The sequence below is a fragment of the Linepithema humile genome, chromosome 2, assembly GCF_040581485.1.
Source record: "Linepithema humile isolate Giens D197 chromosome 2, Lhum_UNIL_v1.0, whole genome shotgun sequence".
Lineage (NCBI taxonomy): Eukaryota > Metazoa > Arthropoda > Insecta > Hymenoptera > Formicidae > Linepithema > Linepithema humile.
The window spans coordinates 25,412,336-25,430,266 of record NC_090129.1 but is presented as its reverse complement, the minus strand read 5'-3'; the positions used below and the strand labels follow the sequence as shown (position 1 = coordinate 25,430,266).

The following is a 17,931-nucleotide window of genomic DNA, read 5'->3' as shown; positions in this document are numbered from 1 at the left end:
AGATTTTCGTTTTCTCATGACACACGCAAGAATCACAGATTCGCTCGCGACTGGTAATAGATTTTTTTAAATCATTATTTTCAGACTTGTCTGAAAATCTCGATCAGAGATTTAGAACCCATTTTGGGACTATTGCGATTTTGGCGCGTACAATTTAACGTACGAATAGTCGTTAAGAAGTCTATTTTGAGCCAGTCTTTTTATTTGAATCGGGAACAAGCCAGGGATCTGAGAAATCAAGATAACCACAGCTTTAGAGTCGTTGAAATTTTATTTCGGTTACATTTGAAATTCTGCGTGTGAATGAGATCACGTGAAACGGGCATGCGAAACAACACAATGCAAGAACCGAATAATCCATATCGGTGAATAATTTTGCTTCCAAATTCCAAGCTGCTCTCTGTATAACGCTGTAATAAGTAAACTCCGTGAGCGCGGCGCGCTCATGAAATATTTCCTATTCGATTAAGTCTTCATATCTTGTTCTATATATGGACTAATCGCTTTTTGCATACTAAATCACTTATTTGGATATGTTACGGCGTTCTTCGTTCTCCACGGTCATTGCACTGCTCGCCTCCGTTGAGGCTTCACCTTCCTCTCCCCCTTTCCCCCCGCGTGCGTTGCGCTATTCAAGAAAGTGTGCACCGACTTTCTTCGTCGCTCGCGCGATAGGTAAGACTGGTTTACCGCTTCACTAATATCCGAGCCAGGTGAACGACTTGTGGGATTTATACGTCACGAATTTGCGGAAACAAAAACTGACGGATTTCCATTGGCGGATCTAGAGATCTACCGAAGCGAGAATATACACGTCCGAACACTTGCGAAACTATTGAAATCGTGAATCCGTAAGGATCTCTCCGAGTCCTGTTGTCGAAGAGGAAGGGGGGGGATTCTTGAATAATTCTACACACAATAAAATTGACACGATTTTACAAGGTCACGTCGACGCACGCGTGAACGACTTAAACCGAACGATCGGAACGAAGCGCTCTTTAAATACCATGTGGAATCTCGATACGGCAATAATATCTGATATAAATCTTTTCGCTATATGTACAACGGAGAGAGAGAAGAGTTTCCGTTTCTCGCTAACGATACGCTATTATTTAAAGGCGAATAATCGATACACTCGTGGACACATGCATGCATGTCGCGGGACATAATCTGAGCTTTAGGGGCAGAGCGAGTATAGACGAGAAAGAGGATAAAAAGAGTCGGGGAATCTCCATGTGGGATATAAACGAAGGGTCGTTTGCTTTGCTCGCTTACGTAATACGTACAATACGCAAATCTCTACTTCCACGTGGTTAACGACGAAGCTGTAAAAACACTTGGAAATTCCACAGGGGAAAGAGATCTAGCTTTCCCTTTATCGGAGAAACGGTGAGAAACGACTCCACCGTTGTCAAAGCTGATCGCTACAACGTTTTTCAGAGAGTTCTCGAGCACTCACACCACGGCCTCCAACGTAATCATTCTTCCGTTCCCGACTGTGTTTTCTTCGAAGGAAGATTCCTCCATCATCCTTCTTGAAATCAAATGAAAGATCGTTCGTCTTTCCGCTCGAAGAAGCTTTCTTCATCCTTTTTCCTTGTTAAAGATTTCCAACTGTCGAAGAAAGTTTCTTCATCTCTCCTCTTCCATTTTTTTCCTCAAAAAGATTTTCTCGTCTTTTTTTTTCAAAGAAAATTTCTTCTTCCTCCTTTTTTTTCTTGTTTTCTCACATTTCTAAAATTATCCGTGGTGTTCCGCTCCGCTCGGAGTTCAATTTCCGACGAGACTGCGTAGTCTCGTGGCGAAGGATTATTTCCTTACAAGAGCGACGAGACCGCGATTGAGGTGCGTCAGTTTCGGTTTCATCGACAACTTCGTCGGAGCTGGAGATGATTGCTGATGGTTTCGATTTGCCGCCTGCTGCATGCTTTGCTGTTTCTTCTTCAATGTCTCTTGCTTGGCACCTCTGCACAAATTGAATACTTTTAATATTTTTCTTCAATCGCCATATTTCGATATTATTAATTTGCGGCAAGAGTTTTTTAAATTAAAAAACATTTTGTAAAACGAAACAGTTTCTAGTAATTTAATTGTAAATATTTGTTTTTAAATATGTAAATAAATTAAATATCTTCATATTTGCATTGTTTCTATGAAGTAAAATATCTTTTGTTTTATGAATATAGATATGTTAAAGAAGCTCACAAGTATCGAGTGAGATCCTCCACGTCGACGAGCATTGAATCTTGCTCCATGTGCAAATCGTCTCTCCTCAAAAGTCCTTCAACGAGCGCCTCGTTCAGGGCGGCGATTCTTGCGTGCAAGTCGTTCGCTACTACTTGCAACTGTGCAACATTCAGCTCTGTGAGAAGCACTCTGGACAATCTACGTCTGTCTTCTCCCAGTTGAACACCGACCTGCGAAAAAATGCGGGATAAAGAGTTTGTTAAACAAAGGTTAAAAATTTCAGGCGGAACTCGCCTTTTTGTAATTTAGACAAAAGCTGCGTATTTTATTTCTTTTATCAGTCAAAGATGCCGTAGATGTTTTGAGCAATTTGAAACAATTACAAGGTAAAAAGCCTTATGAATTGTTCAAGAATGCGCGAGATGAATTGAATGATGAGAAATTTATTTATCGAGGTCTCCGGGTGCTCATCTTTTCTTTCATCTGGAAAATGGAATTGTCTTCGTCGTTATTAATGATTTAGAATCCTACTAACTTTTTCCAAGCTGCACCGCACCATCTCGGTGATGGGGCTTTGCTTCAGCCTCTGCCTCTCCACTTCCATTTGCATGTGTGCCATTTCCTTGGCCTGAGCCAGAGCCATTCGCGCTTCGGTCTGCAGTCTGGCTTGCCGCGCGAAAAAGTCCGCCTCGTCGACCGGCGGCGTGGAATTCGCGCCCTCGAGTCTCAGAGACGGAAGACTCAGCACCTGCGGCCTCATCGGCGCCTGCTGTTTTCCGCCAAGTTGCTTCGTACCGAGGGACGTGGGCGTGGATCCTGGGGACACGTCATTCTCCGATCCCGGAGACTCGGTGTCTGATGATGTCTCGTTCATGAAGCAAATTTGGAGATTCATTCCTGCACAAGATAAGTCTGTTCTTTAGTAATTCATCTAGCATCTTTTAAAAACGCGTAAAAAAATTCAATCGACGATTATTTGACTGTAAAGTATTTTAATTAATTATTTTTAATTAAAATAAATTAAAGAGAAATATTAAATATAATACACGATATTAAGTGTGTGTGAATAAAGATGAGTGAAAGTAAAATTTCCATGCATGTTAATTTATGTATTCATGATTCGGCATTTTTTTTTTTTTTTTGTTAATTATTTATATTTGCATTGCATTTATGATATGTTCTTATAGAGAAATAAGATTCTACACGAACCGCTCTGAAGACGGGATTGAAGACTCGGCTTTCGCCCACGTTCTGCGCGCAGATCTTCAGCGTCGGGCCCCATCGCGAGCCTCCTTCTGATTTCTTCGCGATCGTTTCGTCGCTGTGGACAAGGAAGTACGGATATGGTATGTTAGATATATTGCTTATATGCAGAGGTAATTAATGGAAATTATATATGGAAATATTCAGGAATCATACATGATAAAAACTTATGGATATTTGTCCAGAAAATCAATGATTTGCCATAATGCGTATTTAAAAATAAGAAACCTTACGTCTTCTATTTTGGATCTCGATTTTTTAATCGATGAATGAATATCCGAGTATCATAAAATCTAAAGTTTAGATCTACAGCTTAAGAATGTAAAACATTTCTGTATTCGGACATCCGAATCTAAAATTTAAGCATCCAATCCTGTATTACAAGTAATCAGCATAAGTATGAATAAATAAAACTATATCATAAACTTTGATGTTTTTCGATATTGAGCGCATATTTCTTGCGCTTATTCAGACACATATTCATCTCTCTCGCAATTTTATCGAATTCACTCGCGGATACCTGCGAATTGCTATCAAGTTCGCCTCGTATGACCCTATCGAATCGCGTGATGAGATCTTCCCTTTCGCTCTCCTTAGTTTCTTTCGGTTTCTCGGCTGCCACAATAGGTTCCTGCGGCTTATCCATTTCCGCGGTGACTTCTTTGTCGTCATCCTGACGCCACACAAATTAACACTTTCCACTTTCATAACTTAATACATACGGCAGGGTATTAGCGATACTTTTTTTACACTCTTACGAAGGGCGACAGATTCCCACAACAAACGATACAGATTGCACATGTGTTACGATAATTATTACAGAAGCATCTTTCAAATCTTTTTATATCTTTTAAAAATTCCAAGCATAAAATTTGAATTTTATATCAAAAATTACTATGCACGGCTGCGGACTATGAAAAAAATTATAAAAATTTTTATCTATGTTTTTCACATGTGAAACATAGTGAAAATTTTCGGTCCGCGTAATTTTTTATATAAAATTTTCTCCATGTAATAAATAGTTTTTCTGATTTCACCAAAACAATATAAATTATTTTTATCTATATCTTAACGATGTAATTTTAATTTATAAATCCGGTTCGGTTGCGCCAGACTTAGAAACTGTACAAAGTGTGCTTGAAATATTCGGTAAAACCTGAGTTTAATTACAGATTGGCAGAGATAGAATTCCTGCGGTAAGGAAACCTACTTCCATGCATATGCTAAAATCTATTTGTTCATTACCGCGATTTCCGTGACCCACTTTCACGCCGAAACCGTACCGAATTGTGAGATTCATCGACCTTCCTGTCAAAACGACAACACGAGCAGAAATCTAGAGCAAGATCATGCGAATTATTGAATCTGGCGTATCCGATGAACTTGATACCAAACGTAATAATATGATCGTTCTCCGCACGTGTGCACCGTCACGTGCAAACGAAACACGTACGAAATTCGGTGAAAGAAACGGTGAGTTCTGACCTGAATTTTAAATGGAATTTTAAAAGAAATAAGAATTCGTAAATAGAATTTTGACATCTTATTTGACCATAAAAGTGTGTTAAAATTTTATGCTGAAACATTACTGTTTGATTAAAAGAACACCTCGAATCACTATGTCTTGCGTTAGAACATTTGTGGTAACATTTCCGCTTTTTAGAATGTCGGAATTGAACGTGCCGCAATAAATGCTCATTGCTGCGCAACGAGCGCAAAAAAACATTGATAAGAGCTAAAGTTAGTCAGCAAGGTATAAAAGAATGTCGACACGATAATTTTTTAGTAGCTGCAATGTATTTTGTTTAGATTATTTTGAAAGAGAAAAAGAGAGAGAAATCTTTAGAAAATTAAATTGATAAATTATTTGTTCTTACATCAACTGTTTTTTGAAATTATTAGATAAAGTTTCTTGGTCCTCAAAATTTTTAAAAAAATTATCAGCAAATTTATTTTTCTTTGAATCAAATACTTAAATATTCCTTTTATAAACTAAATCATTAATTATAGTTTTATCTGTTAAGTAAGAAATAAATAAGATTATATTTAAAAAATGTGTAAAAACGTAACTCTGCTATTCTTTCTCTCATATTTAAAGAATATCACATCAGTTTCGAGAAAATAGGCGACATACCAAGTCGCGAAATAGCTTCATGAAAAAACACAGCGAATATTTTAGTATTCGAGAACGGAAACAATCAATCTTTGAAGTAGAAAAAAAAGTGTAGTGAATATATCAGATACACGAGTTATTGAACAAATTTGGTTTCAGTGCACCAATTTATTCTCGCATTTATAGTTCACCGTCCAAGCTATTATCAGATTTACGATCCGCGAAACGGTACACTGTCGCCCTTCGCCCTTCGCCGAGCGCGCCCCTTACAAGATCGAAGTCGTCGTAAGTGAACGTGTAGAGATCCGCGACGAATCTCGAGTCCTTTTTGTAGTGTTTGCGCGATTTAGTGCTACTGCCCATGTTCGCGCACCCTTGCGCACTTTCTTGTCTGTTTTTATCTCGTAGAAAAGCTATCCGACCGGTATGTCGATGAGTGAAATTTTTCCTCTCACAAACTTAGCTGCATTTCCACGATACTTGTTTGTTTAGACTCGCGTTCCTTCAAATTTATATTGTCCGCCTTTTTTTTCCACTTGCTTCCCGAACTCGCTTTCTTTCTCACTATCGCGTGAGCAAAGCCGCGATCTAGAAAGAGCGCTGTCGATCGGAACTCGATCGGGCCAAGGCTGTTGTCGAGGCGCAGTTGACCCTGAAGACGAAACTTACGCGCGCGCGAAACGGAGACGGCACGAGACTGCAAGGCGAGTCGAGCGAGATCCTTCGTTAAGGTTTGCTGGCCGCGAAGGAGGTGCTGAATGAGGCAGTGGTGGTGGCGGCGGTCATGGAGGTGGCCTAAGCACCTAGGAAGACTTCTCATGGCGATTCTCGGTGAAAGTGCCGGATAAGAGTGTGTTGGCTCGCGCGTGTGCCGATCGCATTTCCGAGTTCACGTCCGTGCAAACTCGCTTCGTCTGAAAACGGGTGGAAAATTCGACGCCGCGGTCGGCCGATGGCTTCGGAATGAATGGCCTGACAGTGAAATACATTCTTGCAATCTGGTGAAATCCGCTCGATCGATGGACGTTCATTTGGGAGTCAAATTTTCGCATGTGAGAAAGTTGACACGCGAACATTGTTATCTCGGGGTTTTGCATTGCATGCCGATTTGTATTACAATACATTGTATCGCATTATGTGCCGTTGTCTTCCATCGTGTACATCGTGTAACTTGATAACTTGGTAACTTGATAACCGGCAAGCTGAACGCTAGGATACGTATAAGACTGAAAACGCACTTTTACTTGAAAGATGCTTACGAACCGTGAAAATCTGTAAAGCGCAAGTTCCACCAGTCAAATTTTTTTTATACAAAATGTCAAGCATTAAAAATGCGACAAAATTATTATTTGAATAAGGATCTTAAATATCGATTTATTAAGTTGGATTAATTGCTCGTTGCGATGCATTGTATTTGAAAAAAGCGCGAAAATAATATTTTTAATCTATATAAAAAGAAGAAAAATTGGTTCATAGAACTTTCCGCTTTTATGTACACCGCATTTCTAATATTTTCAAGAATCTTCATTGCTTTGCACTGTCCTCATGCATTTTCTTCTTCTTATAGTGTGGATAATTGTGCAATTACGATTATTTCGCTATTCAGCAATTAGACATACAAAGTAGAAAGTTGTGCATTGAATTTTTCCAGAATCATATTATTAGCTGGAAAGTCTGAAATAAATAATGTCGCATGTAGAAGCGCTTCGAATTTAATGCAAGTTGCAACGTCGGCCGTATCGTTGTAACAAAAGATCGTTAAATCATCTTTGTAGGGTGCGTAAAACGTTTCGGTTGATTGATCATGCGCGACTTCTGACCCACGTGCAATTCAACATTTGAAGTACGATGCTGCACAATTCTCTCGATTTTAGAGTGGCAAGAGTCGAAATTTGTCGTCACGTGAAAAATAACGACGGAGCGTTTCGGAAAAGATTCCAATTTATATTCGCAGTTATTAAAGAATCAATATTTCCGAGTGCACGCAACTTGGTTATTATATTTTATCGCTCTCTGCATTTCGTTACTTTGAATCAGTAAATGTGTCAGGGTTTATCAGCATGATATAAAACTTCAGTGCTGTTGATTTAATAATCAGAAATTTTTTATTCTTGATTATCTTTTATTATTGACGCCATGACGGTTGGCTAAGTTCCGCTAAACTTGGAATCTCTGGGAAATCCTAGGCTCAAAATGTGTTCTATACATATTTGTGTTACGTGTCTGTTTGAAGTTCCCGTATCAACGAAGACCTACATACACATCCGCCTACACAGATGCCCCCGCAAAGTGCATTCAATGCAAACGCGAAATCTTAGACACGCAGAACTGGCATTCTCTCTGTTCCTGTTTCTCTCTCTTTGTCAAATATATTCAACAGTCGGCAGAATGATAACTCATAGGAATATTTGAATGCGTTCAATTGAATAAATGTGAATGAACCCAAGATTCATTGACCCGTGAGAGCTCGAGTTAATTTAAGAACTTATTTCTGTTTGAGACAGTAATATTGAAAATCACTAGAGAATTTCATCGTATATCGAAGAATAAATTAATGGACAAATATACATAGAGTTGGATTTTACGAGATTACGAAAAATACATGTTTTAATATGCAAATTACAACGGTTTATAACACACTTTACAGACGAAAGAAGCAATTTACTGTTTAATGTTAAGTGCAATCAAGTTTTTATAGTGCTGCGACAATCCGCGTATTGCATAAAAAGTAATCATTGATTATTCTTGCAAAGAAAATTGTTAATTACTCACCCGACGTTCCTCCTCGCGGGCAGCTCTGAGATGCGACTCGATTGCGTCCAGGTCGATTTTTGGCATTGCCGTCTCGATGTTGTAAACGTCGAAGCCACCTTTAACAATACACGAGTGTCAAACGCGAAAACTTTAGAGCGACGGCGAAGGCGTGACCGAAACAGCCGAACAGAAACTAAGCACGGAGTGCTGGAGCATCGCATGCATACGTAATCTCGAGTGGCCGGCCGAAAGGTACAGTTTATCTCATTCGGCTGTATTTTTCAGAATGCGCAATCGATACACATGCATTCGTTATAAAATGTGTCTCGAGTCCGTCGCTACGTCTTGCAAACTTTTTATTATCGATCCTTTTTTAGACTAACGTAATATCAATATAGTGTAATTTAATGCGAATTATTTTAATTAACATCGTGATTTTTTGAAAGATTTAAGATTATAAATTGGCGAGAAAATTATATCACTTCGCTAAATTCGAGATAAATTTATTTTAATACAAGCTTCGAAATTTAATCATCGAGAGATTCAACTTTGAGGACTATAGACGACTGGTAGAAAAACGGCGCTTACGTAACTGTATATAATTACCGATTTATTCGAATTACGTCCAACAGTGCAATAGTAATTATTTTTCCAATTACTGGTGAACGTTAATTGCTTTCAGTAAAGCCGCAATCTATACTACGTTAGAGAAGAGTGTATCCGTTCGAAAAAGTGGAAAACAAGTTCGGAATATTATAAAAAAACATTGGCGTTCTTGGAGAAATTTAAATTATTAGATTACATTAAAATTGTCGTCAAAATAGAGTCGAACATTAAAGGCTAGAATGGTGGAAAAGATAAAAAGTAACATGCGTCGAATTATCTACCTGATCCGTTATCGATATCAGCTCTGCGCTTATCGTGACGTCGCTGAGAGTTGGAGGTCCGCGATTGTTGCTGCTGTTGCTGCTGCCGGCGCTTGGCCTGGTTTTTGGCCATCTTCTCCTTCTTGCGCGCGTCCGCGCTAGAAGCGTCCGAAAGTTCGCGGTCCACCAGCTTGTTGGTGTCCTCCATGCGATCTTTGATGACCGAAGTGGAGCGCTGCTGGCGTAGGCTCTCGATCGGCTCCATTGCGACCACGTCCGGCACCGGCTGTGCGTACTTTTCGAGATCGACGCCGATGTCACGGCCGATGCTCGACAGCAGATCGATCTCCTCCAGTTTCGTGTAGGTCGGTCGCTCCTCGGCGAAGCCCTCGGAATAGTCGCTGTTGCTCTCCGACTCGTCGTCGTCGGCCGTGCCGTCCGCCGACGTTGCTGTCGCCGGCTGGCGGTTGCCTATTTTGGATCGATCTGGACGAGGCAACTCCTTTGCCTCGCGTATCAGGTCGATTTGCTCCACGGCGACGTCCTCCGTCTGCACACCCATCCCGAGATTGTTTTCGCGTTTAATCGACCGTGCACGAGAGATCAGACGGGCGCGCGGCACCCGCTGACAGGAAGTGAGATTAGTTGGCATGGTGATTGCCGTACAAATTAATTGCGTGACGATGCTAAAAGGATCTTGCGATAAGTAGCTTGACAAATGGAGGAATCTTGCGCGTTAATTAAAAGTTAACTATATATTTAATGTAGTTAGCGATAGCAAGATTTAAGAATTAATGGATTTAATACATTATTAATAATCATGATTGAATATTAGGTTGTTCAATTTATGATCGAGTATTATTATGATGATCAAATATTGATGTTACAATTAAACAGAGATAGAGAGAATAATACTGAAACTTAGATATCAATTGAAAAATTTTTCATTGTTATATTGCAAAATTTTAATATATTTTAATTCTCATCAATTTCAGTTGAAGAAAAATCGTGAAAAAGAATCTTTCGTTGAGCTCACCTCGCCGATTTCGCTAGTCTTTCCGGAATCCAGGATTTCCTCAATTTCCGGGAACTGTAGGCTCTCGTTTACACTGGTGGTCAGCTCCACCAGTTCGACTTCGACGGGTATCTCCCTTTCGCGATTGTCCTTGAGAGTCGCCTGCGACAGTTCGGGCGCGCGCTCGTTCACCTGGTCGGCGAGGCCCTCTTCCGGTTCGTCCAGCACCGTCAGGTGCGTCTCCGCCTCAACGATGTTGTTCACCTCCTCGGACAGCTTCTCTTCGGACCTGGACACCTCCACGCTGTTCACGTAGTTGATACACTTTTCCGAAGGCGGCACCACCGCCTCGTACATAGAAGTCACAGTCTGGAACGCGAAAAAGAGACGAGAGTAGCACGATGATGTCACGCGAGAGCGTACGCTTGATTATTTTTACGCGTGTTGATAACTCGACTGACGCTCGGTTTTGCCAGCGACAAGTGTAAGTTACTCATCATAGAACGAATTCGTGGAACTGTCGCGATATGAATTCTGCAAACCGAATTAATCCAATCTCTCGGATGCATGATTCAACGATAAAAATTGGCAGATACTTGCGTTAAGAAGCGGAAAGATAATTTCAATAAATTTACTTCGAAGCATGCTTTTGCAATTTCTCCAAAAGTCATATAAAAGGCCAAAATCCGATCGACAGTGAAAGAAGTGAACATTGTGTGAGTCTGAAAAATTTCTGTTATTCATCCGAATCTTCCTTTCGCTTAATTTTCATTTCAAAAGATACGGCGAAAGCATGCAAGCGGCGAATTACCTGTATATTGAACTTCGGTTTCTCGTAAAAGATCTTGCGGTCGTTGCGCTGGCCGCAGAGATGATTGATGCTGTCGTCGACGTTGTTGTTATATTCGTTGTCGTTCTCCGGCAACGGGGCCGCCTCCCGGTGCTGCGCGTAGAGCGGCGGATAATCGGAGCAACTGTCGTGCTCGTCCTCGGTCAGGTCGGTGTCCGACAGCAAGGACGGCGCTAGATGCTGGAAGCCGGGGTAGTTCGGGTTGACGATGCCGCGGCAGCCCGCCGGCAGATTCCCTTCCTCGGACCAGTCGGACCAGTCGGACGGCGTGAGTTCGCGCGACGAGTTCTCCTGCGGCGAATTACGGCCTGCAACACATTTTCGCAGTTGCGCTCGCCTCAGCATCGGTTGGAATCAGCCGAATAATTGGACGTGGCCGCGTTGGAACTCGTGACTCATCGTAATTATCAGGCCGACTGGCTCATAGAGAGCGTTCCATCGCCGCGGCGGTCCATCCGCGGAAATCGTCAATGCTATAATTCTATCTAGCGTTTACGGGGATAATTCACTTTTGCGTTTGACTCGAACAATTCTCAATTTTGCATTTTTGATCGAATGATTCGTTGCTAGGTAGATTGGTGAAATGTTAGATATCGTTGATTATTACTGGATAGGTCATGATCACGCACACAATTATTGGTTTTTACAGATCTTTGATTTCATACATGATTACTTACAAAGACTTGGTTGCTGCAGACTTTATAAGCATTCCTTTGCATGGATCTTTAGTTTTATGGAGCGGATTAACGCGATAGATTATATTATCTGACATCGAGGAGCTTAAGCTTTAATATTAATTTAATATTATAATAAGTTCTTGATTTTATAGATTCTTTTACAGAATGATAAAATTTTATCGCTGCTTTCATAACTGGATTTTCAGGCTTAGTCGATAATTTTGAACCCTTGATAAGCGATATGATATTCATTACGCATTGCAATTCTTACGATGGTGTTAATATAATTGCGAATGACTTTGATTGAACTAAAAACCCCGATTCTGCACTTTATGGATAATGGTTAATGTCAAGGATAACGCGCGCGTTATTAATGGCAGCCAGCGGAAAATATCGAAGTTCGTCACACGCGCCTGTCGTGCTTTTGCAATAAAGCCTTCAGTCGCCATTGCTTTCCAATAAAATATCGAACATCAGCAATGCATAGCACTTGAAAGAAGCGTGATAAAAAAGTAGGCCAATCCATTGTGTTCGCTAGACGCAGAAATTTGCGATATTAATAGATCTAATGATTCGGACGCATCGGTTCGTTACGCAGAGATATTCAGAAATACTCTTGGTAAGATTTTGCACAGACGTGTGCCGCTATTTCGTCCTTCTGGCGTTTCCTCGCACTTTATCAATCTTTTCTTTTGTTACGCATAATTTTTTACGGATTTAATCGTGCTGAGAAACTGTTACTTCTCTTTTCAAACGCGATTAAATTGTACGGAGAATAGTTCAGGACGAAGGAGGAAGCTCACCTTCGTAATCGGCGAGGCTCTCGATGGAGCTGTTCCTTTGTATCCTCGGCTCGGTCAGATTGTTGTTTATGTTGGCGGATTGCTCTTCGGTTATGCCTAATAATACAGTTCTCTTACTTTTAACACTACTTTCTTCTTTCCTTGTCTTTTTAAATTCTCTTTACATTCTATCAATTCCCTTTCTGAATAAATAGCACGAATCGGGAATTTATCACATATTTCTCTAATACGATTAAATTATATACGCTATTAATTAGGTAAATTATACGTTAATGATGATCAACAATCCTATCAATAATTCAAATTATTACGCAAATTAGGCAAGTGATGGAAGCAAATATAAATACGTAATCTAAATGTTTGCGTAAGGGGTGGCGATTAATATCTCGTTAATTGAGAATGACATTGTCACATTGAATCGATTATTTATTTAATTATAAATAGAAGAAAATAAAGATAATCCCGCGGCATTCTACATATTCACCAAAAAAAAAAGAGTAATTTGTCAGGAGCAAGCAACAATCTTTTTTTGGCTGCAAATCGATAAAAAAATGTATAGGACTCACCTTCGTAATCGGCGAGGCTCTCGACGGAGCTGTTTCTTCGTATCCTCGACTCGATGAGATTGTTGTTGACGTTGACAGGCTGCTGCGGCTGCGGGTTGCTCTGCTGGACGTTGTCGCGGGCGATCGCTAGGGAGGACCACGTGGTGGTGTCCTCGGCCAGCCGGAAGTCCGCCGACTCGTCGTCGGGCGAATAGTCGGACGCGGCTGACTCCCGGGTCGCGTTTTCGTTGCGATCGTCGATCTCGCCACCGGCACCGATGTTCCGGCCGCTCGGGCCGTGCCTGCGGAGCTGGCTGCGTGCAAGACCGAGAAATGAGTCCAGGTGGATCGATACTACCGTTGCCGTTAGGTGTACCGACTCGGGCCCGCCGCCGCCGATGCCGAGGCGGCATAGGCGGCAGCACGCCTACAGCCGCCGCGATCACGGATCAGACGTTTATATTTAGCGCGTCTTGAGAAATGATCAGGCGAGTTTGTCGCAGGCGGAAAAAGGTTGCGGTAATTAATAAGCAGCCGGTGATTCTGTGTGCGCGACATGACCGCGGTAGCGTTATATACTTGCTTGTTTCGCTAAGCCGAAGGACGCGAATTAGAATGAAAATATTCTTTCGAGAAGAGGTGAATTAAACATGATTAGTTACAAATTAAAATATTGATGAATACCATTTAAATTAATAACTAGAGATATTTTTTACTAAGATTGTCATGTTTGAACAATTTTTAAATAAATTTTTTGAAGATTTAATTCTTCAAATTTGATTCTATTATTTTTAAAAACGTCTAATACTAATTGTAAGATATTTTTTAAGTTTTCTATTGTTAAAGGAAAACTGTTACTGTAATTGTGTGCAACGTCATGTCAAGCTTTCTTCAAAGTTGGAACAAAATTGTATTCAGCTAAATCTCTTGAGCTTTGTAACTTCTGCAAAGTTACTTATTGTTTCAAACTTTTAGAAGAGAAGATTATAATAATTTACATTTAATCTTTTCGATTTTGTAGGATAAAAGAAGATTATCTTTAATCATCGCATGAGAGCTAAACGAAGAATAGATGATATAATAATGTTGAATAAAACAGCACTCAACGTTAATGTTGAAAGTTGTAGATTATGTGTACACAAAATATGAGCTTAAATAAACTTAACTGATAAAAAAGAACCGATGTAAAAAAAATGATCACTGACATCTAAAACGCATTACGTAATCTGGGAAAACAAAGTGGTGGCGCAGCTTTCCGTAAACTCCAATATATTTCGCGTTCGCTTTCAAGCGCTTCGATTACGAGATTTGATTAGAGCGATCATTATCTTCGTACGTGATCATCCGGCCACCAATTAACCCCCTGCCGAGTGCTCGCCGATTTCTTCGTCGAGGTACTTACTTGTTGTTCAGTCTACCGGGATGCAACGGCACGGAGACCAAGACGGATTCCCTGAGTCGCATGTTCGCTCCTTGTCTGAAAAAGAATGCGAAGAAGACCGGCTTAATTCACTGTTCCGGGCGGAACAACGCACTTTCACGCCGATCTCTGGCCACCCTCGGCCTCGAGCGGCGGAAACGAATGCGAGGATCGTCCGCGAGAAGTTCCGGAATCGCGGAACGACACGTCGAAAGGCTGCCAATCGAGTGAGCAGTCACGGAAACAAGCAGCGGACTCGCGAATCGATCGTACGACACGCTCTCTCCGGCTCCGGCCGGCATTCGCTAGGCGACCAAGGGAAAAAGGGAATGGGACTCACCGTCCGCCATGTTGAAGCCGTGCGCAAGGGTGCTCGCGTTCAACCCCGCGGTTTATCGACTCGCGACCGACACCCTCGCTTCACCCTCTCTAGCCTGTCCCCTCTCTCTTTCTCTACGTGTTCGCCCACCCCCACCCCCGCAATACGTCAGGGACGATTTTACACAATCGAGTATCCTGAAGAAAAGTTCCCGCTCTCTCCTCTCATCCTTATTATAATCGAGTTTGAATAATAAATGTCCTTTTTACAGTGGCTATTTTAAATTTAAAAAAAAGTTTAAAAATCAAGATACATCACGCTTGAAAGACATCAAAGCACGTTTTATATCTAATTTCAATTAGATTTTTATTAGAATTTTAAGTAGTTATTAAAATTCTACGTAATTATAATGTTTAATATAAATGTTTAATTTGCTGATAGGTGCAAAATTATATATTATTTATCTAAATTTGTCGGAAAACTAAATTTATGTTTTTGATTTTTAATATTAAAGATCCTCACAATTAGACGCCGCATCCAAAACTTGCAATTGAACGATTATATTAATTTTCATACGGAATTCGCTATTAGAATTTTTTTCATTAGAACACGAGATATATAAGTTATGGAAAAAATGTCTTTTGTGCCTATGAATAATGCAATCAGTCTTTTGTTACCCCCTGAAGCCGGTACTGTCGTCTATGTAGTGTCATCTCCGTCTTGCACGTGCGCGACAACCCTTAGGCAGTCCCGAGGCAACCCCTTAAGCCACCCTCATCTTGCTTTTCAACCCCTCGACTCTTCTTACACGACATGCACTATTCTTCCGCATGTATTCACGTACGTAACGTGAAATTATTGAGAAGCATATTTTGGCTTTTCGCCAAATATGATTTGTGATTTGAATAAAAAGAACTTTCTAAGAATTTTTATGTACGATGAATGTGGATATAATTATATCGACTTTAATAATACAGCAATTAATTTTCTTTAAAAATGTTTGTCAAAATTTCAAATTTATTGAAACATCTATCGTAATATGTTTTTTAATAAATTATCAACACTATGTATCTGAAACATTTAATTCATTCTAATAGTGTAAAAAGATCTTACACTTAGAAAAGTCAACATTTATTTTATAAGTCTCTAAACTTTAAATTAAAAAATTTGAGATTTGAAAAGTTATTTCATTAAGAATTTTTATAATCTAAAATTTAATTTACTTTTTGCAAAACTTTTTAGGACTTTGTTCACTCTGAAAATTGTTATAGATTCCAAATGAGAAAGTTTATATTAGAAATTTTTCAGCTTTATATCGTAGAGCGTTTTTATTAATATTTTTGTCAGTTTTAATTTATATTTTTGAAAGTTTTAATTTAGAATTTATGTCAGTTCAAATTGATCATTTTCCTGGCAGTGCGTTACTGGCGTCATGCGTCGATCGATCGACCCACCGCGTCGTGTCGCGCGGCGCCACTCTTTCTGTCTCGACGCTCGAAAGAACGTCGACGACCGCAAATTTTATTCGTGCGAAACCACATATTGCCTCCAGCCTTGCCGTTAACGAGACGCATCTTGCTGCATGCATCGCTGCGCTCCGTGCGTTTCGCCTCGAGACTCGCGTGGCTGCTCACGAAACGATCGCACGAGGAATATGCGCACGCAACCGATAGAATATACTGCTATTTTCTGTCATCCGTTATAATCAACGTCAAGAATTATTTAGTTTCAACGGAAAAGTTTAGAAAAAAAATTTATAATTCAAAGAATCGAGTAATTTAAATTTTTTAATATTTAAAACGATGCAATAAGATTTCAAAATACTGAGAGACGGTCGTGTCTCGCGCCAAGTATACATATATATATATGTATAAGAAGATTAAAATAATGTTTATTTTATAATAATCTTAATTAGATAAACTACTTAATCTTTTTACTTAAGCTAGAGTGCATTAAGCTAATTGCAGCACGTTCATCTTTAACATTTCAAAATATTTTATAAAAGTATTAAAGTGCATTCTTGAATAATTCATTAATTTAAAAAATCAAATTCCTTCTTAGTTGAATATATTCTAGTTGCAAAAACGTAATAATTGCTAAGTAACATTATCTCATATATTTTCAGAAACTCTAATACCGTGCAGTAATACTTTAAAATACGTTATTAATCGTTATTGTCATATAAATTTTCCTACAATACTAATAATGATTAAACAATGGCATAGCGACAAAATTCTATTTTAAAATTATAATTGTAGAAATCTATCGTTTCAGGCATAAGAGAGAGAGAGAGAGAGAGAGAAGTGGGCGAGAAAAAAGGGAGGGAGAGAGCGAGAATTTTATGCGCGTCAATACTAATTAGTATTTCGATCGATCAACCAGATATATAAGTTTAAACAAATTACTCTACTAAGAATTAACGGGAACGTTCTATAAACGGGACTTCTCGTGATTCACAATTTCCACCCCACAAGTTTTTGAAAAATAACCCATAAGATGCGTAACGTATCTCCACCCACGCATCACACTGACGCAATCATAGGTAATCGTGCACCTATATAGGTATAGCGTTCGCGTGCTCGAGCGGTGTCACTTACATTCTCGAATCTGCAGATAGCTGTCGGTTTTCCTCTCACAGGCCGCAGGTGAATCTCTTCGATGTCGGGTGTCGTTGCCTCAGGTGCCTCGCATCCGCCACGGCGCACCGCCGAGAACGTTGCACTAAGTGCAATACTCGGAAATGCACTCGGCGAGCGAGCGCGGAAGCGGTCGGACGCTATGACTCGCTCGCGAAAATGCAAAAGGAAGCGTAGCGACGGGTTTTCGTGCGCGGCGCGAACGAGAGGAGACTGCGAGGCCGCCGTGTCGGCGTTCAATGCCCGTCTCTTTCTATTTTCTCTCTCTCTCTCTCTCTCTCTTTCCATCCGACCGATACTCATTCTCTCGTTTCAACGTACGCCCCCGCCTCCGTTTCTCTCTCTTTCGCTCCCCGTCGCTCGTCCCCTTCGTCGCGCCAGTCAGTTTCACCCTTAGCGACAAAGAGATAGACGCAAGCGCAAATCTGTCTTCGCCGCGGGGGTTGCTGACTCGCTTTATCCTCTTCCCCCGCTTCGTGACGT

The 17,931-nt window shown here is 40.4% G+C and overlaps 1 protein-coding gene across 4 annotated transcripts; it reads right to left on the bottom strand.

The window, feature by feature from the left end:
- Positions 1–252: 252 nt before the first annotated feature.
- Positions 253–17,686, bottom strand: Schip1 (Schwannomin interacting protein 1). Of its 4 annotated transcripts, none has more exons than XM_067349623.1 (12): positions 17,410–17,686; positions 14,476–14,550; positions 13,095–13,387; positions 12,529–12,624; positions 11,010–11,356; positions 10,220–10,567; positions 9,205–9,808; positions 8,336–8,433; positions 3,397–3,508; positions 2,723–3,084; positions 2,206–2,417; positions 253–1,966 (listed from the first exon to the last, which is right to left on the bottom strand). In XM_067349623.1, the coding sequence occupies exons 2-12, from the start codon at positions 14,535–14,537 to the stop codon at positions 1,810–1,812; spliced, it is 2,691 nt and encodes an 896-aa protein (XP_067205724.1). In that variant the 5' UTR covers positions 14,538–14,550; positions 17,410–17,686; the 3' UTR covers positions 253–1,809. The 4 variants fall into 4 exon arrangements, with proteins under 4 accessions (XP_067205724.1, XP_067205726.1, XP_067205725.1 ...); XM_067349625.1 differs by having other exon boundaries at positions 9,205–9,733; positions 17,410–17,684; XM_067349624.1 differs by lacking the exon at positions 17,410–17,686 and adding an exon at positions 14,834–14,916.
- Positions 17,687–17,931: the final 245 nt, after the last annotated feature.

Coding starts and splice junctions, on each gene's coding strand:
- Schip1 (XM_067349623.1), bottom strand. CDS start 14,537: ATGCGACTCAGGGAATCCGTCTTGGTCTCCGTGCCGTTGCATCCCGGT. Junction 9,809..10,219: donor AGACTAGCGAAATCGGCGAG/GTGAGCTCAACG, acceptor ACTTCCTGTCAG/CGGGTGCCGCGCGCCCGTCT. Junction 2,418..2,722: donor TGCGGTGCAGCTTGGAAAAA/GTTAGTAGGATT, acceptor ATTTTTTCGCAG/GTCGGTGTTCAACTGGGAGA.